The 27,938-nt window shown below is 39.2% G+C and overlaps 1 protein-coding gene across 3 annotated transcripts; it reads right to left on the bottom strand.

Moving 5' to 3' along the window:
* Positions 1-111: 111 nt before the first annotated feature.
* DYNC1LI2 (dynein cytoplasmic 1 light intermediate chain 2) lies at positions 112-27,938 on the bottom strand. 3 transcript variants are annotated; one of them, XM_054199393.1, is made up of 13 exons: positions 27,782-27,938; positions 27,011-27,084; positions 26,473-26,589; positions 20,072-20,302; positions 13,401-13,567; positions 12,965-13,058; positions 12,263-12,398; positions 11,818-11,929; positions 10,689-10,748; positions 9,924-9,965; positions 9,371-9,488; positions 8,445-8,561; positions 112-3,119 (listed from the first exon to the last, which is right to left on the bottom strand). In XM_054199393.1, exons 1-13 carry the CDS (start codon positions 27,874-27,876, stop codon positions 3,013-3,015), a joined length of 1,470 nt encoding a protein of 489 aa, XP_054055368.1. In that variant the 5' UTR covers positions 27,877-27,938; the 3' UTR covers positions 112-3,012. The 3 variants fall into 3 exon arrangements, with proteins under 3 accessions (XP_054055368.1, XP_054055366.1, XP_054055367.1); XM_054199392.1 differs by lacking the exon at positions 112-3,119 and adding an exon at positions 3,126-6,099 and having other exon boundaries at positions 27,782-27,931; XM_054199391.1 differs by lacking the exon at positions 9,924-9,965 and having other exon boundaries at positions 27,782-27,931.

The following is a 27,938-nucleotide window of genomic DNA, read 5'->3' as shown; positions in this document are numbered from 1 at the left end:
ACAGCTGTACAAGCCATCTTTTTTTTTCCTGTTCACAGAACTCACTAATACTCTGCTCCCACAGGAGCCGCTCTAGAAGGGTGATCTTAAAAACCAGAAAAGAGCACAGCATAAAGCAGTCTGGATTCGTGTTTATTGAAGCCAGTAATTAAAGACGTCCTCATTTTGCCAGCACTAGAAAGCAAGATTCCACATGACTGCATACTGCACCTGGTTAAAGCCATACAACTGGACTAAAGGTTTGTTTCATACATTTGCAGTCCTAATTGTAAGTTGGAAAAAAAACCCAATAAACTTAGTATACAGGACAGTGAACTTTCATTTACAGCATGTATATTGTTAAGTTCATGATGTACAGAGCAGTCACTTTCAACGTAGTTAAATTAAATAAAATACGAAATTTTGTTCAGTTTAAACAGGTTTTTTTAAATGCCAATAAAAAAAGTGCAAACTTAAAATCAAGCAGCATAACCACAGCATTTTTATGGAGGGCCAATCTTTAAACTTTTCTATTTGCTTCAAGTTGAATGCTTTCATCTTTTGTTTTCTTAGTTTAAACATGAACAGTAGATGCAGTCACTATAATGCATATAAATATAGTCATATAATAGTTTAAACAGTCTACCATACAAGTGTATCTGCAAATAAAATGAAGTTTCACTTGAAAATGTAAAGGCTGTTTGCAATTTGGCCTTTGGTTCCAATGCTCGAAGACACCAGAATAACAAGTGTGCAGCTCACCAAAGCTGAGACTTTGGCAACCACAGGATGCTACATCACTCACGACTTCCTTGCCAGAAACTAGGAGCATTCACTTGCAATTAGAAACTGGAAATCTGTTTCTGTTTTGTCGGAAGCATCTTTCTGCAAAGCTGCTAAGTTATCATACGTTATCTGTTTTGATCAGTTTTAGTATATTTAACATTTCTATTGAACTGGAAAGTACTTCAATTTTAAGGTTTAGCCATATTGCTAGAGAAAGTGCTCGTCAGGTTAGATGGCAAAAAATGCAGTTTCAGACTGAGGTTTTCAAACTATATCCCATTACGATTGGACACTTTTTCAATTTTCCTGTGGAGTTTGTGACGTTTTTGTCTCCCATCTCCATTCTCAGTGTCAGGAGGACAGTGTGTAATTACTTCTTCTGGTGTGGTAACTTGCAACTGGCACCCGCTACACCAGGAAGTACATCCACATCACCCAGCCACAGTCTTAGCCCAACTCTTATCTAAACAACCGTATAACTTCAGGTCATACCATTTATTTAAAAAAGAAAAAAGTAAAAAAAAGGAAAAAATATAATATTTTCAACAAAAAAACTGGCACAAATAAAATACTCATGTTAATGTTTGTCAAAGAGGCAAGTAAATACTCTTAGCTCTCTAGATAATGTTTAGACAGACTTACAAGAACAGCCTCTTGATGTAACATAGGATTTGAAGTTAACATCCAGTACTGTGTTAGTGGTCAATCTAATTCTGTATATTTAAGTAACAATATATATTAGGGAAGTTATATCCAGACATCAGATTTAGTACAACAAGTTCATAGCAATAAAAAGTAAACTCTGCATAATTCAAATTGTGGTTTTTCCCTTCAGCGTTAAGAGCACAGAATATGCTTGGTATTTTTTAATTTATGGTAGTGTGTACATGTAAAACAAGCATACCGTATAGAAAATCAAAGTGCTGTTTCAGTAACCATAGCAGTTTTGTTTTGTTCTTACAGAATGATGGTTTTATGTGACCATGGGCAGAGCTCCGTTAGAGCAACGGGGACAATCACAACCCATCCTGCCGAATAAAATGCTACATTAAAGAAAATACAAACCAAGTTATTGAGTACGTTCATCACGTACGCATTCATCCTTTTTAGGTCACAACTGGAGTTGGCTGCACCTGCAGCAGATGTGGTTGGAAACGGGGCCTTGAAAGTTTTTTTTAAAAACCTCCATAGGTGTAAGGCAGGAATCGATTTTAGCTTGGTAGCTAATATTTAGTTACAAAAAGTAAGAAAAAAAAATACTGAGAGTGTTCTATAGCACATTTCATTACGGGAAAATGATACGTCACCCACCATTCTTCATAGGCTACCCTCTTGGCATAAAAAAAAAGGCAGAAGCTATCAGAAAACAGGATTTAAACTTAAATACAAATCGCCAAACTACTGATTTTAAAATAAAACCAAACAGTGACTGTTTGTACTACAGTGCACAATAAGTTCAAGCACCTTCTAAAGACACATCACACACTGTGCCAGGCACTTGGATCTAAACAAGTTACAGTTTCTCCCTTTGTCAGCTACACCAGAAAGGGCATCCACACTCTTAGACTTTTTTAAAAACTAAAACAAGATTTATAACAAGAACAAATTCCCATGATGCTTAGTGTTTGGCCTGGAATTCTCCAATGTAAAGTAGTCTTTTTAAAACAGTGATTATTTACCCTATGTGAAACACAGGGTGTAACAACATTGCTCCTCTCCGGTCAATCCAACATTCTAGTTTCTCCCTGTCCCCAGTCTGTTTCCCCTTTGAGGGCTCCATTCCCTACCCAGGCGGCTTTCACCTAATTAATGCTCTGCTACACCACCACCACCTCTCCAAGTATATAACGCATTTGCAAACATACAAGTAGCCAATTCCAGTAACTCTGAAAGAGGATTTCGGTTCTCTTTCTTGCCGTGCGTGCAGTCAGTAGTAGTATTTGAATAAGAATTCTCCATTTTGCTTCTCTGTGTTCTTCACAACAGGAAATGCAGCTGCACCTGCTGACCTCCAAAACCAAAAGAATTGCCCTATATAAACTCTAAATGGTTATCTTATACAGAGGGATTTTATATGCAAACTTCCTGAATGTGCACTTTTTACTGGGACAAGGCAATGATGTAGTAAGCTCATTTCCCCTGCCCCAAGAAAACTGATAGCATCTGCCATAGCAGAAAATTCCTGGTCTTATCAGATCAATATACATAGTTATTTGGTCATTTACATATGCATTTTTTTATGCGCTATCAAGCTTCGTTCTCTGTTGGAGGAGAGTTTGTTGTTACCATAGAGTCTGGCTTGCGAGTCATCCTGTCCAATTCCTCTTGAACATTTGTCAAAACTGTTTTTTGTCCTAGAAAAAAAAAAAAGATAATGTTAAAGCAATCTAATTAAATGTTTTAACCAATGAGTACGGGTTTTCATAAAATCACTTTTATATGACAATATATTATTTAATTTCTCATTTTTTCACCACCTACCCAGGAACACAGGGCCTGACACAACGCAAGGTAATGTCTATGTAAAGACTGATAAATACTAAGGTTTGATTCACTTTAAAGAGATGAAACACTGAATTATACAACAGCATAAAGCACAAAAATACCTGTGATATATTTCTTACAGCAACTAGCATTTTAAAAAAACCACATTTAGAATTTTCTATAATAATCACCTATACACAATTTTGCTATTAGTATTGATAGCAAAGACTTTATTTAAACCCAGATTTTAACCACGAGTTTTCCAAGTTCCATAGGACACCTGCAACAAAAATCACATTTGTTTGGTAACACTGATACTTGCTGCGTTTTAATGCTGAACAACTAACAGGAATAAGTCTTTTACGTCTGCAGACAACGTTTCCCTTAAAAAAAAGGGACATGAATTGCGTATTCATGTAATATCTCAGTGCAGTCATTTCAAAGGACTTCTTCAATTGGAAACAGACACACTGAACTATTTCATGGAAAGGCGTATCTTACATTTTTATATTAGACTCCAAACTTTTTAACAATTTTCTAACTGAGCCATCAGTTTAATTCTCTCATTCTGCAAATTATAAACCCACAGACAAATTAATCACTAAATTGGAACAATATATTCTAATGCTTACAGCATATAAGCATTTAAGATTAAAAAGCTATATTTTTAGACAAAAAGTAGATTATATAACCATGTACATCTTCCTTACATAGCCGAAGAATTTAACAAGCATCTGTTTTCCAGCTCAAATGTGTGTGAAATATTAGGTGGATTTTTTCCAGGGTACATGCTGAAAACATTAAGAAGGCAAGATTTGACTTTTAGAGATTTAAGTGGTTTTTTTCCAAAGTACAAAGACATAACCAAGTTAAAAGGTTACATTTAATCACTATAAAGGTTTTTAGATTTAAGCACTAGTCACAGGACACAGTACTCTTAATATCATCTATTCAATGGCTGAGTATTTAAACAAAAATTAGTACATTAACTGCAATATAACTTACAACACAGGACGCTTTACATGTAGACTCATGGTACCTCAGAGTTAAAAAACCTAAACGCTAAAACAATAAAAACCACACAAAATTCTTGCTCAAAAGTAGGTCTAAACGAAAACTGTGGCTTTTTTTATCCTAGATGAACCGGATCCCTAAGCCTCCAGAACAATACCAAGCAGCTGCCTCCTGCAACTACCTCATCCCGGGCAGGAAACACAGCGCCCAGCAGTTCAGTGATCCGTAGGTTTATACGCTCCCCTTCACAACCACCACAGGTCAGCACCGTTCACAGGAGAAACACAAGGAGCTCCTTCTTAAGAAAATAAAAGCTTCCCCTCCGGTATAAATTAAATTGATACTTGCTTTCAGTCTCCCTGCAAAAATACCGTCAGGGACAGTTAACGGCCTTAGTCAATTAGATCCGTGCTATACGATTGTATGTATTCTCCTTTCCAGGGAGCCTGAGTTCTTTATCTATTGCACAGGAATAGAAGGGTGAAGGCAAATCTTGGAATCTGCAAGAATCTTCTTGTGGATATAAATGGAAAGTCTAGAAGTCCATGCAAAGAAAAAAAAAATCCACCACAGAAACCACCAATTGAAGTTGTTTGAAATACCACAGTCTATCAGAGAGAAGAAAGACAGTCCAGAAATATAAAGGCAAATCAGATGGGTGAGGAATTGCACAGCATGAAAAACGGACATGACGTTGCAGCATCTGCCCAGATAGGAGAGTTCTTCTCAAGTAAGAGTTAAGATAGCAGAAACCAACCAATCAATCAATCAGGCTGACCAGTACGTCAGGACCCACAATATCTCCCTCATCCTGTGACAGAATCTCAGCATTTCAACCACAGGATACCCATAGCTGTGGGAGAAACAGATGGTCTCTTTAAAGCTAAATAATTTTACTGTCAACCTTCTGAAAACTTAGGGCTCTTTAAACAGTTTAGATTAGACATTTAAATTGCCTACAAAGGTCATTTTAGCACATTTACTGACACAGAGGATGCTGCCGTAAATAAGACTTTCTCCAAGATAGTCTATTCCACAAGACAGCAAGTGATCTTTTCTGTTATCACCAGCTACCTCTAACTCAACGAGAGCTTTTCAGATATCCCTTACCTTCTCAGGGAAGTTTAGTCTTAAATTGGTTGAATATAAGACGTGAGCACGTCAGCTGACAAGGAACAGGCATATTATATTCTCTTGTGAGCAAAAGCCGACTGTTCTGTTCCGAAAGTCAGGGAACGAGCGTGAGCTGCCAACTTGATGCAGCCAAGAAAAGCCAACTGTGATCTCAAGACCACTCAGGAGCAGCACTTCCACCAAAGAGAGAGAACTGCAGTACCAGGCACTACAGTGAGATGCATCTGGCGTGCTGAAGACAAGTCTCATCACTCGTGTTCGAGAACAGCTAAGCCAATGATGGGAACTAATGAAGGAGAAACCAGTAGGGAAAACAGAGCCCAACCTCTAACAGAAGACTAGAAGAGAACTTGTCTAATTTAGTCTCACAAAACAGGAAAGTTAAGAAAGGGTATGACGACTGTCTCTACATGTGGTAAAACAAAAAAAAAAAAAAAAAGAAAAGAAAAAGGTACAGGTACACATAGCCATTTGTTATCCTTGAAAGCTCCTGAAAGGCACGTGATGTTCTAGAAGACTGAAAGAGGAAACAGTAAAGCCTGTTACAGACTAGTTAGTTTTTACCCTAGTATTTTTTCCAGAAATTGCAATTACGTTTTAGGTGCTTACAAACAGCCTAGCAGCACAACAAGCAACACACATCTGTTACCAACAAGTTGTGTCAAGGCAACCACATTTCTTTCTATGGTAGGATAACAGGTCCTGCGGAGAAGGGAGAAGCGCTCGGTATCACATCTCACATTACCTTCATATAAATAAACTAGAAAAAAGCCGGTCTCGATATTTCAGAAAAATGAATGTATTGTAATTAATAAAATTACCCATTAGTTATTCTAGTACTAGTCAATATTTTTATTCAGCAGTCTTCCTTGTCCAACTGTTGAAGGCATCAGGTACGTAGGCCAGCATGCTTGAAGGGACTACAAAGGATTTTGGAAGACAAGATTGGAGGTAAAAAGTTATTTACATAAAAATTATCAAAGTGGTCCATAATAATAGAATGGAAAACAATGATAAAGCAAATGTACAACCTTTGGAAATAGTACAGTAGTTTGACACAGACTAGAAAACATCCTACAAGGAGGCAGAAACTGTATTAAACTGCCTGCACTGTTATAACAGATCCTGATCAGTGTCGTACAGATGAGAAACCCCAGCATCGTGCTGAGAGGGCTAAACAGAAGCACAGCACATAACGTGGATTAAGTAACCCCTATTTTGGCCAGACAACGCCCTGTCTGAACCACTGCATTCATTTCTGAGCACCAAAAGAAACACGTCATCCCAGTAGTTCAAAGGAGAACATCAAGAATTATCAGCCACAAAAAGCACGTCCTGCGAGGAGAAGCCGAGAAAAGCGTATCTTTGTGGTCCAGACACAAGCCAGAGGCAAAAGGGAAGAGCTTTCACATATGGAAGAGACTGCTGCAAAGACAGAGGGGCTACGCTGGTCTCTGCCTTCACTCAAACAGGAGAAACAGCACTGGAGTAAGAAATACCGACTGTACAAGAGAAAAAATAACTGAGAAATTAAGTACTGGCATAGGCTTCCTGGACAGATGACGTTACATCTTCTATTTCAGAGTTTGTTTCGTTTTTCATCACTAGCCAGGAACTCCCTAACTGATTCTGCTTTAGATGAAGAGGATGGATGAAACAATCCCTAAAAATTACTTTTAGTCCTATTTCTATAAGAACAGTTAATTTGACATGGTAGTCAGTAATAGCACGGTGCTGCACTCCACGAAGCAGGGGACACCTTTCAGTGTTTAACTGAACAGGGCTTTCTGGATTAAGAAATAAATAATTAAATATTTTTATAATGTAGATACAATAATATTATGTAAGTAATGTGTAATACAAATAATTATTTTACTGTTATCTTTATAATAAAAAAATTAATAAATTCCATAATTCATTGTGGTAAAACAAACAAAAAACCCAACAAAATACTGACTTGTCATAAGTCAAATTCTAGCCATTTTTGAGCTCTCAGAGCATGGAACGCCATAGAGAACCCTTCCCAATTTAAAAAAAATCCTTACTTTCCCTCTCCAGGAATAGTTTCAGTTCAAAGAGCCCCACTCCAACAACTGCTCTGGTTCTCCTACTGGCAGTATCATCACTGTGCCTGGCGTGAAATAGTTTTTATTTCCAGTACAGAACGTCTGGGCCTTACGCTCTCCTCTACGCATCAGAAACTGTGGGTTTGGCATCACCATTAAATTTGACATGATTACACAAGTCTGGGATCAGAAGTGGTATATCTATCAATAATTTAGTAGTGAAATAACTCTGGAAGGAAAGCTCCTGAATGTACGTGTGATGGGAACACCCATATAAAAAAGAAACAGTTAAATAATCAAAGTAGTAGTTTCTAATATCAGATGGAACAACCACGCGTTTCACACCACTGAGTTTTTACAGGTACCAAGTATCCTGATGGGTTTCTTTTATTTTCACCTAAACTCGTTCAATTACTTATCAGCAAATATCTCATATAATGCAGTCATAGGCACATACACAGGATGAGTCCACTTGATCAGTGTTATCGGTTGTGTTGGACCACAATCAAACACTACATAATTAATGAAAGAATAACTTCAAGCCATCACAAGAAGTAATTTATTTCAACTTGAACTCTGGAAGATTTCAATAGTTTAGAAACTACAGACCAAACCCAATAAACCGCATTTCCTTCAAGCGACAGTTAAGTGTCAGGAAAGGAAGGAATTCTCAAGTAACAAAAAAAATTAAAAAAAAAAAAAATACAATCAGCACTTTTTGAACATGATCAAGACTGAAATGCTATTTATATCCCACCAGTATAACTTCACTCAAAGAATCAAGAGGCTTAACAGAAGCCCCAGAGTTGTGAAGTTGCAGTAGTTAGCTCTTTTTTTTAAAGACTGCACACTTTGGCACTGTCATCAGTCAAGGTCTGTCACTTTACTGACCAGTTTAAAAGATACAAGCAGTTAGACCAACATGAGTCAAATAAAACATTAAAAGATATGCAAACCATCCCGCAATAACAAGTCCAATACCTGATTTCTTGGCTGTGCTTTGCACTCCTCCAGCACCGGGACTCCCGGGAGAGCCAGTCTTTTTGCTCAGGAGACTGTTAAAGAAACTAGCCAAGACACCTTCGCTTGCAGCATTATCTAAATAAAAACCAAATATGCATATAGATCACTGAATAGTTATTGCTGGTAAATTGTGGAACTTACATACATACATACATAACTCTTACCAATCAAGGAAATAAACCTCAAATATGACAGTCTCTCCTTGCTCAATTTAAAGACACTATTCCTTTGCACTTTTTGGCAAAATCATGTCTGAAAGCATATTACTGCCCTTCTGGAATAAGGGGGGAGATGGGTCACAAAACTTTTAATCTAAATCACGGAATTTTCAGAGTTGGAAGGGACCTCTAGAGATCCCCTAAATATTTGTATGCTTTTGTTTTTTCTAGAGGTAGAATCCAAACCCCAAAGTATTAAGTATGGATGTGCAAGTCAAAGATTTTTAAGTCCATTAACAAACTGCACAGACGTTTTAGTGCAGTCTTTCACTACTTTTCATACATCAGGCCATTCTAGAGAGGGTTTAGTAGAACAGGTTTCATTGCGGATTCCAGAATAAGCGATATAAATTACAAAACTGTGTGTAATTTAAGGCAGTCCCCAGTCTAGGAATCCAGCTGCTGCACAATAAACGTATCTAGGCAACCTAAGGAAATAATGTATTTGAACTCTGTCTGACTGCTTGACAATAACAGAACTCTACTTCAACTCATATGAATGACTCAAAGAAAAAAAAAGAAAAATCAAATCTAAAGCTATGTCATAGATTCATTCCTGCTGTTAAACTATCTATACCATTACTGAAAAAATTCCAAAATCTTTCTACAAAAGAGAATTTAACAGAAATTAACACATGATAAAACCAGTAAAATGCTTATTCATACTTTTAATATTTGGATCTGGTTTCTTAACTGATGTTATTGGTGAGGCACTGGGTACGTTGGCGGGACCAGCTCTGCCTTGAGTTCTCGGGGATCCTGCAGGGCCTCTTGCAGGAGATTCCTTCAAAAAAGTCCAAATCGCACAAATCAGAGAAGAACTTAAATGGTTTAGTTACATAAAGCAAATGTAACGTTATATACGAATTACTTTTTTAAACCTTTATATTGGCACAGCAGTGTGTCCACACTGGGGGGAAAAAACACCCAAACAAACCACCACCAGTTATTTTGGACATGTGCCTCCACCAAAAGAAAGGATGAATCACTGTAGGAAATGTTCAGTTCAATAATCATCGGATATTTCTATGTTTCCACAGTGAATTAGAATGCTTACAATTAATTTGTAAGCAACATTTTAAAATACTGACACTTTCTTGAATTTACTCTCTGCAGTTTGGAGAGACTATGTATTTTACATTTACAAAATGAACCTCTAAAGGTTAGAATCACTCCCTCTTCCCAACACACTTCCTACTCTTCTCTTGGATCTACTTACTGATGCTCTTGTAGGCGTTGCTGGCTGTTTGGCAAGGAATGACTGCAAAACCAACATATTAAGACTATTAAATATGTTTCAGAAAATATAAAGGAATAAGATACAGTGAAGCTGACTAACCATTAATTTATATTTTTTTTTTATATTTACACACTTCTTCAGTATTTATATACTTCCAGACACTACCAGATAAAATGAGATAAAATGAGTAAATAAGCTTCAGCCCTTTGTCTCACACAGCCATTCCAGAACTATAGGCCAGACCACAGACACTTACGTCTGTAACCTCTACAATATTTATAATCAACTGTGCAGGAAAGTGTTATTAGGTGTTTTAAACAAGAGCAGTAAAAAAAAACCCCAAGATACAGCATAGCCAGATTTGACACCCTAAAGTATTTCAAGCCTCTGGCTGTAAGAAAACTGCAGTGCTAAAATGTTTTAAAAGTATTTATATTTTACAGATTAACACATCCACGTTGTTAAATTTCAAGTTAACTTCTTGCTCTTCTCCCTTGAAACGTAAATTATTTCTGTTCTCAGCATGTTTTCCTTACAACTTGCCAAGATAAGTGGCTGTATTTTCTACTAGTATTTGTTAAAAGAAAGAAAAGTCATATTTCACAACTACATATGAATTTGGAAAGCTGAAAAGTGGCTATCTAGTGATTTAGATGAGGAATAAGAAACTGAAGGCAGTAACAATGGAGAGCTTAAAGTGAGATCTTATTTAGTAAGGACTTATTTTCATTTTTCCATTCTTACCTGCTGCTTCATAAGAAATACTTGTTCATCTTCTGCTGCCAGCTCTTTATCATGGACTAACTGTTGAACAAAATATTTTGTTATTAGAAGTAAAAAGTGAAATTACTGTAACTAGTTCTGTGTTTTGGTGATCAAAAGGGAAGAAAAAGAGGCAAATCTGTAATACTATTCTTTTTTTTAAAAAAAATCAACACTTTCATATTTAAAAGAGTACTAACATTAAAGAAGTTGTAATAATAAAAAAAATAAAGAAGCGAACGGAGCAGAGGAGCACTGATGCCAGCCTGTGGGTATTCTCCTAGGAAGACGAGTACTTGCTAAGTAGCCACATTCTTCTTTTTAAGTTTAGCTATTAATCTCATCAGCATCTCTTCAAAGAGCTGAGATTGCCTTACTCCATGAGACCCCCACGCAGTCCCTCAATCCAAAAGCATTCCGCTAGCTCCTACCACTATCCCTGAGTTACAACATGATCGAGCGTTTCCCTTACAGGAAAGCTTCAAACAGCTCCTCCCTTTTCCAAATACTGGGGCTTGAGCTAAAAATGTTAAGCGCGTAAGAAAGTTGTAAAAGCAGCTTTCTGATAGAGACCAGAATATATTTTCATTTACAATTTTCCATATTACCCATTTTACACCTATCCTATTCCTGTGTGCCTATACTCACAAAATTAGCAATACACAGAATTTATATGGATTATTTACTACTCTTGCCTTACATAAATAAATTGGTCATTAATAGTATGTTAATGCAATAGTGATATCCTGTCGTCTTTTACAAGATTTGCCTTTACATGGTAACCTCAATGCCATGGGCACACATATGTAAATTGTTGAAGCCCTACAACACTATTCTCCATTTTTGAAAAGTGTTTTTGCCCCATGCATGCAAAAAGGTACATGTGAAATGGTTATTTTTGGACTGCCTTTCATTCACGAAGGTGAATGATATCTGTGTTCGTTTGCAGTATTTTAAACAAATGGAAAATGAAAGCTTGATGTTTTGCACATTTGGATACCAAAAAAAATTACATTTAGATCTGGAGTTCTTCAGTATTAATAATTAGTAGCCAACTCAAGCAAACTGCACTTATTTGTCAGGGGGCAGGGAAGAGTTTACCACTTTTTACCTTTCTTACAGGAGGTTTTACAATGAAGTCCTCATACGCATCTTCTGGTTTCACCGTTGTGAAGTTTTCATGTAAGATGGCAATTTTCTTTTCATTGTCCCAACCAGCAGGTCTATAAAAAGAAGGAAGGCTTTGCCTTTTCACTCACAAAAAGCACTTCTACAGAGACCATTTCTTTACTGCCCTCTACCTGAATTATTATAGATCAGTCCTAACCCTCAGCTAAATTCCACAGATACTAAGAAGTTGGAGTGATATACTTACGGAGTCAGGTAACCCAAGTAATACGCATTAAATTGTTTTTTAAATTAGGATTTCAGAATATTCACATGCTAAGCATTTGATCAACAAAAAACATTCAAGTTATTTTTATATACATGTTATATGAAGTGTAGTGCTTAAGAGAAAACAATCTGAAACCACGCTGCTTATACAATTGACTTACATAAAAACTGCATCCTTTTCTACCACTAAGGCAGGTGTGGTAAACTGAAAACCGTATGTTTTATGTACAATGTACTTATACAACAGGTCAAGGTTCTTTTCCTCCTTAACTGATGTATAAATCAAGGCAGCCCCATCTGATTATGTATTTAAGGAAAATGATGTCAGATATAGTTTTTCGATTGTAGTAAGAATTTCAAAACAGGCACTGATGGACATAGATCTACTAGACCTAAGTTTGAGAAGCAGCTGAAGGCAGAAGCTACAGCCATTCAGAATTCAGGGAGAGGAAGGGGGTCTAACAGGAGAAGACTCATGATACTTTACTTCGACATAAACAAAAGTTACCTACTCTCCCCAGGCACTTAATCTGAAAAAGTCAAAAACTTCAGAGACAGCTGAAATCTCTGGTTTATGCAGAAATTGCAAGTTCTGAGGGGAAAACCAAGAAAAACCACCTCACAAAATGCAAGACAAGTCCTTTCTAAAGGAACAAAATTTCCAAATCCCATGCACAATTTAAAAACTAGAAGAAGTTTTACAAATCTCTCAACATTTTCAAAGCAACAAATGCTACACAGTAAATAGCTAAATACCAAGCAACCTTGAAGTTTCTCAGATTAACTTTATGTGCAATTCAACACTAAAACGCATTTTCTTGCTTCCAGATTACAGCAAATCTCTCCATAGCAGGAAAGGATACACTGTAAGCAGAATCTACGAATGTGCGACTGAATGAAGTCAAAGTGTTCTTCTCTGTAATCGTGCTCCTTCTCTAGTACACTCACTGCATCGCACTGGAAGAAAGGGAGAAAAACCAAACCAGAAAACCCAGTCATTTAACCCCAGCACATCTTAAAATATTCTCCTTAATATTACACACACATCGTATTTATTTTGAGCCTTTGGTTTTAAAGTGCCACCAATAAATCAAAAGATAAAGTAACTAATATATAATTGATAAGGTTACTCCTCTTCCGCAAAATTAAAAATTGACACCGCTGGCAGAAACTTAGTTTTTAAAACAAATCCCTTCCCTATTAATCCAGAATTCATTTTGCATGTCTGTATAAGGCGTGTACTTCTAAAAGAAAAGTAATTAAACTTTTCCATAGCAGCAAACAGAACCAGAAACTCACTTTTGTACAAACTACCAGCACAGGAATACCGAGGTTGTGAGTCAGCACATTTTCTCCAAGCGGCAATGAAACATGTTCATCCTCTTGGCCAGACGAAGGGCCTCGTCTCTGCGGTGATCCTTGGTAGCCTTCCTCAGGTTCCACATACTCTTGAAACTCCTTTATAACTATTAAGAGAGAGATCTTATTAAGGTACAATAAAGGAACTACTTCTTCTTTTTAAACCATAATTAATTTATGACTAATTAGGTATCTCAAGGTATTTTTCCTTTTATAATGAGGCACTACCTGAGAATAAAATGCAAGCTTAAGCCTTGTTGCCCCTTCAAACACGAGTTCTCCACCAAAATTTCCAGCAAGCTAAATCAAGAGCAATTTGGAGCTATTACAAATAATCAAAACTATCTGCAAGCACTATAGTATGCACAAATGCACACTCCTCAGCTCAAGGCATTTCATTGTAGGTGAGTTGACAACAGAAAATGTAAATGTAGTTTAGCAACCCAGGCTCTACTCACTGCAATTTGTACCTACTTTTGGAAGAAAGCATGTGAAAATGTCAACAGACACAGAAACTACCAAGCTGAAACAGCCACTCTTTCTTAGAAACTATTACTCAATTTAAGTTTCTATTACTCTACAATTCTGTTGCAGGAGTCCAGCGCTAGAAATATAAAAAATACACTGCATAAATACAGGCTCAAGGACTTCTAAATGTTATCTGAAGAAACTCAATTATATTCTGGAAAACTACAATGCAGTCCAGAGGAAATTAGATGCTTTCAATGTTTCAATGTTATAGTAACAATGAGCGTTCCAATAATATTGAATGCTACCAAATACTGAAGTGCCTAAGAAAAAGTATTATTTCTGTGCACTGTGACCCTACCCTATGCTTTATCGAGCCTGGGCTGCAACTTACAGCTTTTATGTCTTTTTTCCGGCCACAGAACAGACAAATCTGCGTCCTGGCTGTCCCTGCTCCCAGGCACAGCACTTCCCGAAGGCCAGGGCTCTCCCTCACGTGACAATCCCACCTGGAGCCTCCCTCAGCCCAGAGAAGCCTGTGGTTTGCCCCCATGAAGGCATCGCGGTGGGAGCAGGCTGACTGGACGTACAGTAAGGAGATCTCTCTGAAAAAGCTCCCGATCTCCAGTGCATTCACAAAGAGAGCATTGTTCATCCATCCATTCATGTGACAGGGAAGAACTGCCACTGCACTGCAGGCCAGCTGATACTTCTGAGGTTTAGGAAGTGGTGAAACCTCAGAAAACTTTAAAATACAAACCCTGCAAAAGGAAGTCACCGCACCTTTTCAAACCAGAACCATTCCTGCCGCAGAATGGGTATGTGGAAGGAAGAACAAATCAGAAAAACGCTCCAGTTCAAAGCTGCACAATCTATGATTTTTTATTAGAAATATAAAACCGTGTGATTCTTGTGGGGGAAAAAAAAAAAAAAAGAGAGCTCTAGTCCAGAGAAAACCCCATCAAATACTCCAGAAGACTTTCAACCACCAATTCAACGTATCCTAAGGTCCAAGGAAATAAAAAAGAAATTTGAATGCAGTTGCTTTTAAACGTGGGGAGTCAGTGCCTTCTGGTGGCGAGGAAGCAGCAACGCTTTCAGAGGGATGCTTTGCTCCAGTACTGTTTCCTACTCAGCAACTGCGAATCAGAATTCCATTATACATTCTGCACATTAAGTACATTTACTGACTGTCTCGCAGAAAGCAAATTCATTCCAGAGCATTTAACGAGAAAAGGGTTTAAAGAAAGTACTTATTTCATTACTCAGACTCTTCCTAGCTCAGGATAGAAAAAAAACCTATTGAAGACAAGTATATTAATGGCAGTTAAAAGAACACCTTTTACATCCACTACAATCACTCAGATAAGCCTCTCTGACTTAATCAGATGTAAAAGAATATTTGACAATACAGCACTCAATCTACTACAGCAGTATAATCAGACAACATTAGCTTCCTAGGTTTTGTTCATATCAAAGCAGAAAAATCTTTTCTTTACTAAGGTATCTATTAGTATAAACCCCCTCAAATTCGGGCAAGAAAAGCCTCTCTTGAAAAGAGTAAGACTCTGACAACATGATACAAATCACTATTCAACACATCCCAAGAATTTTACTAATATGAATGATAGCAAATGCAACATAGAAACTTCAGAAGACTGACAGCCCATCCTCATGAATTTCTGCCGAGGGGGAACACGGACCACTACCCTACAGAGCGGAGATTCCCGGCTCTGCCCATCCCCAGGAGGGAGCGGTACCAAACTCCTGCATCCCAGACAGTGACCAACAAGGCCGTATTGCTCTGGTCGATCCACGTATGGAGGGAGAAAACACTGCACTGTGGAGACGAACTGTTGCTGTGGATTGTTAATAACAAACACACGCGGGCTGGCATTAATCCCCCGTGAGCAGCTGAGAAATGCTACCGCATACACTCAGCTCTAGTTAACAGGGGTGTCTGCTGAACAAGTAACTGCTAGAGTTAACAGAAGGTAAAAGCTGCACTAAGAACCTCTAACTACTCTATCTTGAATGCAGATACACTTGTTTTGGAATCAAAGTGGTCTAAATGCCTGTTAGTGATAGGCTCTTAAACACTTTTTAATCCCATATCCATTCAAAATTTAGTCTTGTTAAATCCAAGTAAACCAGTGTCACCAGTGCACCCCTTGGGAACAAGCTGTATTCTGAGCAGCTAATAAAGAAGGTCACTTCAGTTGAAGTGTTTTTTTGTCACATATCAATTCAATACTTTTTCCTTACCTCCCATATCCACTTCTCACTTGATCTCCACTCTCAAACTTTTAATGGACATAAAGTTCATCATGCACCCAAACAGCTCGCATAGATCTTTTCTTTTCCTGTTTTTTCTAGCGAGCTATGAATATTTTCTCCCCCACATAATTCCTATTAAGGAATCACATTCTATATGGTATGGGAAATAACTCTTTTCTTTATTAAGAAAGAGAAAAGTTGGTTTAAATTTTTTTTTAACAGGAAATACAGATAAGATGATGCACATACAATAGGAAGGTAGATAAACAACTATTCATCTGACACATCAGTAATACTCTGTTACCTATCAGCAAGGTCAAGTACTAGGAATGGCCTATTACCTTAGAAAAATTATCACCAGGTGACAGTATGTCACAAAAATCAAACCTCTGCTACAGTGTGCTAATTTATCTACCAAAGTTGGGGCTTATCTGGGTAAAACCCCCTTTATTTAACCTTTTGTATTTAACACAGCAACAAAATGTAAGTGTCCAGTTGAGTGTTTGGTTCTCATGTTACTGCTTATTCAACACAAGCTCCTGAAAGCCAACTAGAACAAGAAGAGATGCATCTTCATGGCACAGGAGCAACTGGCTCAAGCACCACCAAGAAAGCGATCCACAATTATTCTTAGGTTTGGTTGTTCTAGTAACAATAAAATCCTCAGGCTTGTTTAACTGCAATAAGGAAATGGCAGACAAACACTACAACTTACTTATCTAGACACGCTGCAAAAGCACTGAACAGTAGAACAAGGAAAACTCGGAAAATTTTTTTGAAACCATCACTCTACATTTACATTCAATTTCATAATCAATTCATGCAGCTTTTAGCCTTTTTGTGCACTATCTTTACTGATCATAAATTTTAGTCTTGTGAAAAGAATTCCCAGACAAAAGATGACTGGAAAAAGTAAGTTTCATTTATCTTTTAGCTTAAGAATTCCTTCAGACCTATGTCAGGGGGGAAAAAAAAAAGAAAGAAAAGAAAAAAAGGCAGAGAACTTGCAACTAATTCAGCTTGAACGGGACACTATTTAATTTTCAGAAAAATACGCTATTGTGTTTCAAGTCTTTAGCTTCAAACGCTCCAGGGCACATTAATATAATAGCCATTTTACCAGTATACTTCCTTTCTGCATTTCTTGATTCTTGATAGTTGTCTTTTCCGCTTTGCTGTCATAAACAGGGAGGCAAAATTTAGAACTTCCCTGAAATAATTATTCAACAATGATTTATTGCAATTGAGCTTGAATTAAAATGCAACATTTGAACTAACATTATTTATCTGAATATTAATCAAGCTTTTAGCAAGGAATTTCCAGAGCAGCTCGGTGACAGGAGTGAGTGCAGACAAACAATGCTCTTGGTATACTCTAAATAATTCAATTTATTATTGAATATAGCCTGTTGCTTCCATATGTGTGTCCTGCCTCCCATTCTGGAAGCTCTTTAACACAAAAGAAAATCTTCTCATGTACCAGATGGAGCCTGGCGTCATCCACCCAGTAAAGCCAAGAGTCAGTATCTCAAATAGCAAACACAAGACAAAAGGCTGGGTGGAGAAAGGCCACGAAAACCTTGAAAGCAAAGACAAGCAGTCCAAAGTTCAATTCCACTGGGGACGGTCAGCCAACAAAAGGATTTCTGGAGACTGGTAATAAGATCCTGGTAATGGAGAAAGTACAGCCTAGCAGCACTTGGAACAGATGCTAACGGGATAACACTACAAAATGTTTCTTCAGGGTCAACAAGAACGACCAGTTGCTGACAGAGAGTGTGACAGCACTGCGGACACTCGGCTCGGGCCACATGCTCCAGCTCACCCCCAGAAGCAAGCGTAAGGGAATATGGTTCTACAGGCTGAAGCCAAGAAACACACCCCTCCACGTGGTGCTACACTGCGGTGGGGCTTCACTGGAATGCATTCAGCATGTCTCTTCATTCTGCACCCTGTTCCTAGGTTTCAACTGCCTACTTTGCATATGCACTTTATTATCCCAGTTTTTTCATATCCAGGCTATCGCAACACAGCAATTCTCTATTTTCTAAGCGGCAGCTCATCTCGGGAAGCGTATGCAGCAGGATTTTAGTAAGGAAAACTTTGCTGGTGTAGCTTTACTGGTGGACTGTAGTCACAAGGCATTCTTCAGGCATGTGTACTCTATACTGTCTAAGCAGTTACACTAATATAATTTGCTGTTAAGAGAATTACAAGCTACGGTGGCCAACATTTTGAGCACAGATCTGGCCTCAGGGCCAGTCTGCAAGAACTCAGAAGACAAGCATCTGAGATGACACAAGTGTCCTACACGGTGCCTGAGTAAAGGAACAAGATGGAAGTTTGGGAGTGGAGACATTGAGGCCCCTGTCTACTTGCACACTGATGTGGGACCGAAGTTCACCTCTGTTTTTCATCATAGGATGGGCTGCAGAGTCCTGCAAGTGTGTGAATTAGGCAGCGCTCAAATTTTCCTTTTCCCTTGACCCTATTAAAACATAAGAGAAACTAGGAATTTCTATGCTACTTTAGTTTAGAAATCTCTACGACAATACTATTGGAATGTCTTTAGTTCCCCAAACATGGTGCTAAAGCTTTGCCATAGCTGTAAGTGGCTCCTCCACACAGCACCTTTTTAGTGAAGCCTGAAAACACTTCTCTGCCAAAAGTAAAATTTAAATGCACAAACTCCGCATTTATTTGGATTGCCTTAACATTTGGTGTGTCTCAGAAAAGTGCAAATTGGGTTAGCTGATATATTTTGAGACTAGAACTGCCTTTCCATCTCCCATTCCCAAAAAAAATCTCTCACATGCACAAAAAAAACTTTTTTCCCTTAAAAATTGACAGATTTTACTCTTTTTTTTTTTTATATATAACCTGGTGATCAAACCCAGGTGGTTTCAGTCATTAGTTCAAACTCCAGCTAGTATACTGTAGGCACAAGTCTTTTAGGAAAGTAATATTTAACATTCAGAAGGGAGATCAGCTATATTAATACATCTGAATGCACACATGCCAAACAGATGACACTGCTCCCTGAACTGAATCTAAGGAAGCTACTGGTCAGTATTTGCAAGGTTTAAACTCTCCGGTACAGCCAACCACCCAGCCTGAACAAGAGCAGCAACCAGCAAGGATCAGGCTGAATCACACTTCAGCTGAAAAGGAATGCATGTTGCTAAGGCCCTTTCTACCAAAGGAATTTATTTTGGAGTAATTCAATATGAAAACAGAAAAAAAAAAATCTCACGAAACATTCAAAACTATTTTCAGAAAGAAAAGAAGCTGCAGCAAACAATACTGCAGCGATGACTCCTTGCCAGTGCCAGATTCTTTCCTGACACAGATATGCCAGGAAAGAAAGTTAATTTATATAACGTTCCTGAAGTCACAGGGTAGGGATGGCTATAGTGAGAGGCAATTACACGTACCAGAGCACAGTCTGAGGCTGGTGAAAAAACAAGGGCAAAGAGACCTACTGGAAGACAAACACAGTACCGGAATGGGACCTGGCTTAGACAGACAGCTCACTTGGCCACTGAATTTTGTCAGGATTTTAAAAAGCGTGATTCTGTATGGAGTTAGTTTTTTAAAAATCGGCCTTTTAAAAAATCAAATTACCAAAATATCATTATTGCAAGGGATTTAGACCATTAATTCACCTGACGATTCATTAGCACAGCAAAATTAGAAGAGTCTATTTGGATTAGAGTTGTAATCACAACTTCAAAGTATATTCTTGTCCAACCCATTCTCAAAACACTAATCTGAAGAAATTTGTCGTTACAAAAGAAAGTTGCAAGAGGTAGTACAAAAAAAAAAAAAAAAAAGAGACAAGAATGCATAGATGCAGAAAGACTTACACTTCTGTTCCATGTCTCTCATCTCTTCTGGAGGAATTTTCATCTTATCAATATGTTCTTGCAAGACGCTGGCCCATTTCTGTAAAGACTCCATAACAGTCCAAGGTCTAGACATATCTGCAACAAAGACTACAATGGTGTCTTGCAGGGATTCTGCAGAAACTGCAAACTTCAATAGCCCTTTATGGTATAAGTCTCCATCCAGGATCCAAACATTACAGCGAGTATGATCTGAAAGGAAAAGGTACAGTTGTAACTCAACAGACCCCAACATTTTGCTTTGCTAGGAGTAAACAGATGAATGCCTTACTGTTAAATGAACGACCAAAGCCCAGCTACCAGCACATCTTGCCTGTTTATTTTTAATACAGGTGCATGTGTAAATGCCCACATTACTTGGCAGACGCTTTCATTTAACAGAATTTTTTTTCTTGGTTCAGAATCTTTTTGTTAAAAAAAAAAATTTCTGTTTTTGCCATTTACAAAGGACAGCTGACACACCAGCTTTTAGACACTGCACAGCATTCCTGCACTTGAAATACGTATATTCCAAGTAAAACCAGAATACATGTGACACGCATGTAGCTTCAAGTTCAGAAGGGGGTGGTTATAGCTAAGCCCAGCAGAGAAGCCTTCGGTGTCCCTCAGACACATAAGCCGGTTCAACATCTCTCACCAGAAATAAGCCGCAAACAAGATAGAAGCAATAAGCAGCTTAGGTTTCTAGCACAGGAGTAGGAGGAGCAAATACATGATAAACTTACAACCTACCAAACTTTAAAGCTGTGCTACCTGCTCTTAATTCACCCTAACTTAGCTCCTACTTGCAGACTCCTTACAAAAGGGTACTGGACAAAAGATTTAATATTTCAGTTTTTGTGTTTCAATAGTGATTGGATATTTTTTCTTGAAATGCAAGGTGGGGAGGTGGGAAAAATCATCTGGGACAGACAGCTGGCATGAGAATTTTACCCCAGGCATGAACTTTGGCAAGAACAGAAGAAACTAAAAAGGGAGCATCATCCAGGAATGATGTATCAGGTACTCTGAACAACCAATTCTGTCCAAACTAAAAAATAAAATAAAATAATTACATTACCCTCAGAACTTCCTCCTGAAAAAGAACAACTCCATTTGTTTCTATCGTCTTCTAGACACTTCCTAGTACCTCTTCCAAAGTATTCCTTATTCTATTACAGCTCTCCAGAGCGAACAGGGGGTCTCCATAGGTATTGCATTACTAGATACATGAATTCTGAATTACATGGGTCAGCAAAACAATCACTGCAGAGCCAAGATTTTCAAAACAGCCACCGAGCTTCATAATTACTCTGCCTCACTATATTTCCCTGCCCTGTGCTCGATATCTTTTAACTTCACAAAATAAATCCAGTTGCTGCAGCTATCGTGACTTTAAGAAAGAATCCATCAGGATCAAAAACACTGGCCTAGAAAAAGGCAAAAAGTTAACAAAGGAAACCAAGAAGAAAAGAGTAGAGATACACATGCTACCTTTCTAATCAGGTCTTGGATAAAATTACTGAACAGCCAAGTTACAGACAGATTACATCAAGATCTATACGTGGGCAGTCTTCATTTAGCATTTGTTATGCTCCCGCTGTTAGGCTGTCATAAGACATTCAAACATTAGTCATCACACAAGCAGCCCAACAGTGATGCTTTTTACTTAAAGATCTTCTTACTTCCAGTTGTGCATCTCAGATCTGTCCTTTGCAAAACCAGTTACGATAATCGTCGTATTTCTAAGAAATGCCCCTTTGCATATCCATTAATTGTTTCCACCCCACTTTAGGACACCGTCTCACTGGTACTGCACAGGACTCTCACAGCACTGCATGTACCAACCTAAAGCTGTTGGAAAGTCTGGTAGAAGTTTGGAAAAGCAGAAAGGAAGCTAGGACTTAATGTGAACACATTCACACGTTTACTATGACACAAGAGTAAATGAACCATCTATGCAGGAGTCCCTTATCCGCTGCATTCCAGAAGCATCCTTTGTATATTCCCAAAAGCAGAAATCTACCAGGGAACAAAAACCCTGTCAGCTTTCTAGGAGTGAAAGGTTATTAATAGACATTAACTATGCCTATGCACAACTGTCTCCCTGAAGCAAAAATGAAAGTTTTAAAAACCTAACTTAAATCTCCTGTAGTCGATGAAAATGTACAACTCAGCACTTTCACAGTTTCTCCTGTGGCAAGCACTTTGATCACAGAAAAAACTTTCACACCTTAGCAAGTAAAAAGAATTAATAAATATCCTAATTCACTCCTAACTCACTTTTTTAAGCCAATATCTAAAGGTTACAAAGGTTTTGTTTGATAAACACCTTTGTCCTACTTAAGGATTTAGTTTCTGCTTAACATCTGCTTAATACAGACTGGAACTAGAATAGAGGTGGAACTAGAATGCAGTTGGAACTATCACCCAAATGAAATCAATCTGCTAGGAAGGCTGGAAGCCTAGCACTCAAGTTAAAATGCACTTTAAAAAAAGGTAACATATGAAAATGAAAGGTTTTCCTCCTTTCTTACAGTAAAGAGGTATGGCTTGTGATTTACATTTGCTAGAAATATAAAACACACTTAAAAATACAGTACTTGTTGTTCAAAATTTGGCAAGGACTTGATGGCAAGTTCAACTAATTAGTCCGACGATGTGAACGGTAACCGGGCCTTTCACAGCAGCTACAACATGAGACACCAAAACAGAGCAAACAATTACCAGATCCTCTTGGAAAAGCAGATGCTACTTATTAAAGACTATTAAAATAGCTGCTAAAACTACATTTCCAAATCCTGTCAATACTTGATTATCCCTTCAGTCATGAAAAAGAGTTTCCAGCTTTGATGAATTTTACTGCAGATGGTTAATACTGTGAACTGCAACTACATCTCCTGCATTTATTCAGAAAGTATCAGTGGTAATTAGATACCCCTTGTCCAAGCTGTCAAGGGAAGCAAAACAGGGAAAAATAATTTTCAAGAGAACTACTTTAAAGATGTGGACAAAAAATCCCCAATTTTCCCATTAGAAACCGGTGTACCAGCAGCACTTGGCTCAATCTGGAACAACCAGTTCAACTGGAATATGCATATGATGTGACTGAGGCCAGTCCAAACCTGAGGCAAAAACCAAGACTACTTGATTTTGTTGCAAGTAAGAATGTAACAACAGAATGGCTCTACTTCGCTGGCACATTTGGCACAGTCAGGACAAGCGTACTGCACCGGTAATCTGAGGCAGTTCACCTGAAAGTTCTCTCCGGTGTTTACAATTGCCAGCTAACCCATACAGTACCACCACAAAACCAGCCCGTGTCATTTGTCTCACTGTCTTGCTGTACATCCTCACTTTAACTCTGCCCCATCACTGCAAAAGACTCTGAAAGCTACTCTAGACATACATATCCTTTAAGGAAATTCTGCAGAGCCTCTCTGCTACCTCCTACAAATTAAGATTCTTAGCTCTCAAGAGCAGACTAACCAGCATAGACACAAAACATCTGCTCATCGCAAAGAAAGGCATAAAATTAAAACTGGCCACACCCCCTGAGAAATTCCACTATCAGAGGACTCTAGGGCCTGAGCTCCAAGGATATTTAATATTCTGAGTTAACTTTACAGCTAGTGCTGTAAGTGCTTTCATGCAGATGAACTTGGGTGTTGTGTATGCAGCAGCAGCCATATGCTCCAAGGATGCTGTACCCGGGGATAACGATCTAGGAGAATCCTCTCGCTCCTGGAATTGCTCCCCAGGCGCCTCCAACCTCTCCTTGAACAAATGCCTTAGCCTGGGCAGAACTGGGAATAGTACGCTAGGGAGCAGATTTTTGAGGTAGAGATTTGGTAGTGACCTTATTCTAAGTTATCCTGAGACCCAGGGACCAAAGTACTGCACGTTACATCAAACAACAAACAGCTCACAGAACCAACCCAGCTAATTACCAACACAGTGGTGATGTGCATGGTGCCATCCAAGCCAGGTACCAGCTGCTGCCAAGAAACAAGCAGATGGCAGAGAAAACCAAAAAGTTAGTGGGCACCTATATCAGCCACAGGGGTCCTTCAAAAAAGAAGTGTTTTCTACGCACTGATTTAACTTTTGTATTAAAAAAAAAAAAAAACAAAAACAACAAAAAACCCACTTTAATCACTGATCTGATCTTTAGGCGAAAAGACAAAAGTGACTGTAAACTAAGACATGCACCTAGCAATTGAGAGTAATTCTACTTCAATGCAGGAGGAGCCAGATTCAAATACCCCTTAAGGAGGAAGGGGAGGGGCGATAAGAAGCAACACAGAAGATTTTCCTTAAGATTTCCGAAGGGAGATTCGAGGTAGATAGTGACTCGGCACTATGACCAAAATATTTCTCCTGGACAGAATAAACTCTTCTGAAAGGAAGAGGAAAAAGGCAAAGAGAGCAAAGAAAGCTTCTAGCACCTGGGAGAGAAGCTGGAAAGATCTGCTCACTCCACTACAGAGTTTCAGTTACCAGCATCGATTTGACAGCCCTGACGATCCTTGTGGTTTGCTGGTCTTGAATAGGTTGGGGTATAATAAAAAGCAAATACCCTCAAAACTGAGTTTGTGACAGCAAGCTCCTGAATGCCTGCTTTCAGTTTCTTTACGGCTTCCAAGAATTGTGGGTCAATTATAAAGGCTTTGTTCCTAAATCTCTATCTGAGCATACCGACATCTAAGGTCTGCAAAGTTTTTAAAGAAACAAACCCAAACCCGTCCTAGAGAAGGAAGAGTGTTATCTTTGCCTGCTGGGAGGTCCTGACCCACTTCGCTATTTATTTTGCTTGCTGATGACACTAATGAGACAGAAAGGAAAAAGGCATGTATTATTAGATCCTAACACATCTGCTAAAGGAACGCATGAAGACCTGAATTCTCTAGCTGAGTCTGGCAGTCAAAAAGGTCTCTTTTTTTCCTGCTAGTGCTGCCTGAGTTCTTATGACAGGCTTCTCCTGATCACCTCAAATACTTCTTACTTCCAGCTACTCAGGAAGAGCCCCAAAATATTTCCAAAGTAGGGACATACTTGAGGTTTGATAGACAGCACCAGGAAAAACAGCACACCAAACATTTTTCTGCTTATAATACCATCTGCTTTGATGTTGCAAGAAGCCTGATATCACAGGCTGTCTTAACACTCCTAATCATAGGGGGTTTTTTTCCCCCCTAAAGTATTTATGCAGTATTAAGGAAGATTGCGCATGGTGAGAAAGCACTTACACCAAGAACCTCAAGAAGCCAAGAATGGCTCAGCACTTAAAATTACCGCACAAAAGATTTTTAGGAACTGCAAGATTAGGTGGCCACTGAAGCCACAGGCAATGTATGCATCCTTTAATTGTGCCTAACTTAGTATCCAGAGACAGTTTATTACCATGTGAGCACAGGACCAATCTCCATAACAACCAGTCACATATGGTACTTAATCACTCGTGCAAGCCCTCAGTACATTTCCACTTCCAAAATACCATTATAGGATCTTCCTAGCGCCTTTGTTTTCAGGAACATGGGTGAACCACCATCATTGCTTCCCTCTTCTGAACTGAAAACTCAGAAGGAAGTCATGAATAGGAAGACAGACAGTCCCCATTTTTGAAGGGGGAAACCAACACAAAGAGGTCCAGCAGTTCAGCCAAAATGAGACAAGCAGAAGCAGATTTAGCAGCAAAGATAACAAACCCACTTCCCATCTCTTCCTGTCCCTAACCTTTCTAAAAATAGGAGTATTCTGATCATTAGACCTGCTTTTAAATGGTCTTTTGTCGTTATCCCCTTCTCATATCGTAGATAAGAGCAATCATCAACAGCAACAGAAAGAAATACAGAGACAAGCTCCAATTTGAGAAAAGGAAATACTAATTCTGACTTCACATTCTGTTCTTCACTTATTCAACTCTAACAACTCCATTACAGTTAACTAAAATTCTGCATACAGCCCTGCAAGAAAACACCAACCCCCACCCCCAGAAATCCCTACTGAGAATTAAATTCTCATGGATGTATCACTTACTCTCTACAGTTATCACACAGTCATACCAAATGACAATCTATCGGCCAGTAAGTCAACATCAGCAAATGTATCTACCCTGAAAGTAAATGGATCCCGAGAGCCGCTCAAGTGTACTTTTCCCTCATACACAGGTCAAGCCATAAGAAGGGCAAGAGGCAGAATGTACACTGAATGCAAAACACATTTCACTTTTAAGAAACTGATACAGCTTCTAAAACATACTGAACAATGCTGGAATCAACTACTTGGGCGTAACCCAAAATACACTGATGAAACCACAGTTAGAAAAAAAGCACGTCAGCTACTTAATTACAGTGAAGAGATTACATACAAAATGAACTTACCATCTCTGTCTTCATCATGAATATTTAGATACAAATATTCCAGCCCTCTTCCTTTCTTGCCGTGCTCTGCTCCCTGTATTTTAGCCATAAGTGTGGTTTTACCTGAACCATCATCACCTGCCAGTAAGTTTTTACAGGAAAAAAAAGACACTTTCAGAATTCATTTTAACTTTGCAGAGAAAATTTTTGAAAACACACTTAAGTAATCAGAATTATTCTCGTATGTTTTTGGACTATACTTATTTCTTTTCTTTCGAGTATTCCAGCTAAATGCAACGGCTTATATGATGACAACAGGAACAAAGCACTTAAATATTCTGTATTACAGTCCATTTGTTCAAATATATGTTATAAATCTAACAGCATAAAGCAAAAAGAAAGTAAATCCACCAGCCTGAAGACAAAACCACCATAGTTTATATAATATAACCTAATTGTAACAAATTCATGTGTCAGTCCATTCACACCATTGTTTTAAACACGCCTTGCTTCTACAAAAAACCCAAACACGACCCGACTGCCTGCACCTGCTACTTACCAAAAACAAGAATATTCTTGCCCGATGGCAATTTAGATCTGGACCGGGTAGAAACTTCACTCAGTATAGAGGACCTAGAAGAGAAGCAGCGTTCTGGTTAGACTGACGGGCACCAGGATGCGCACAACCCCAACGCCACACAACACACAACACGCCACTCAATGCCGGCCCGCACGTTTGACAGCGCCAATGAGCTCAGCAGATCCGTGTGGGCCAATCCAGTCACATTCGTTCTATTTACAAACCAGATGCGATGTTAAAGTTCATTTTAAAAGACCTATAAAGGGCGCTACCTTCCTGAAAAAAGCTTTTGTAATTTCTAAGACACGTGCAGTGACATTTTCTTAGGTGTTTCTCCCTTCTAAGAGGCCACATTACTGCAAAACATTACTTTTCACCTGATGACTAACTCTTCCCACAACCCGACCCTGTATTGTACACACGATTTTTCTGCCGTTCGGCGTTTTCCGAAGCGTTACCAGGCGACCGGCGAGGAGAGCACAACCCCCGGAGCCCGCCGGAGCCCCTCCCGCAGCGCCCACTCCCCCGGCGCGCTGCCGGCCTGACTCAGCCGGCGGCGGGGCTCCCCCCCGCGCCCCGCGGAGCCGGGCGGACGGCTCTCCTCACCGGGCCCCGCCGCGGGGCCCGGCCGCGGCCCGGGCCGAGGCGGCCAGGCAGAGCGGCGGGAGCCCGCCCTGACAGCCCCGGGACGCCCGCCCGCCCCCGCCGCTGGGCTACCGCGGCCCGCGAGGTGCCGCCGCCGCCGCTCACCAGAGGTTCTGTCCCTCCTCCTCCTCGCTGGGGAGCTCGGCGCCGCCGGGCCCCTCCGGCCCCAGCAGCTTCTTCTCCACCAGCACCGGCGCCATCTTGCCAACCGCAGCCACAAAGAGTGACCTCACCCGGCCCCGCCGAGGACCCCGCTCCTCCC

The sequence above is a fragment of the Rissa tridactyla genome, chromosome 4 (genome assembly GCF_028500815.1).
Source record: "Rissa tridactyla isolate bRisTri1 chromosome 4, bRisTri1.patW.cur.20221130, whole genome shotgun sequence".
NCBI lineage: Eukaryota > Metazoa > Chordata > Aves > Charadriiformes > Laridae > Rissa > Rissa tridactyla.
Note: the sequence above shows the minus strand (reverse complement) of the source record. Positions and strands in the feature narration are given on the sequence as shown.

Excerpts from the sequence above, each read along its gene's own strand:
- DYNC1LI2 (XM_054199393.1), bottom strand. The coding sequence starts at position 27,876 with ATGGCGCCGGTGCTGGTGGAGAAGAAGCTGCTGGGGCCGGAGGGGCCC. Across the intron at positions 27,085-27,781 it reads GAGGAGGGACAGAACCTCTG|GTCCTCTATACTGAGTGAAG; the intron begins GTGAGCGGCGGC and ends CTTCTCTTCTAG. Across the intron at positions 11,930-12,262 it reads GAAAAGGATGCAGTTTTTAT|ACCTGCTGGTTGGGACAATG; the intron begins GTAAGTCAATTG and ends TTCTTTTTATAG.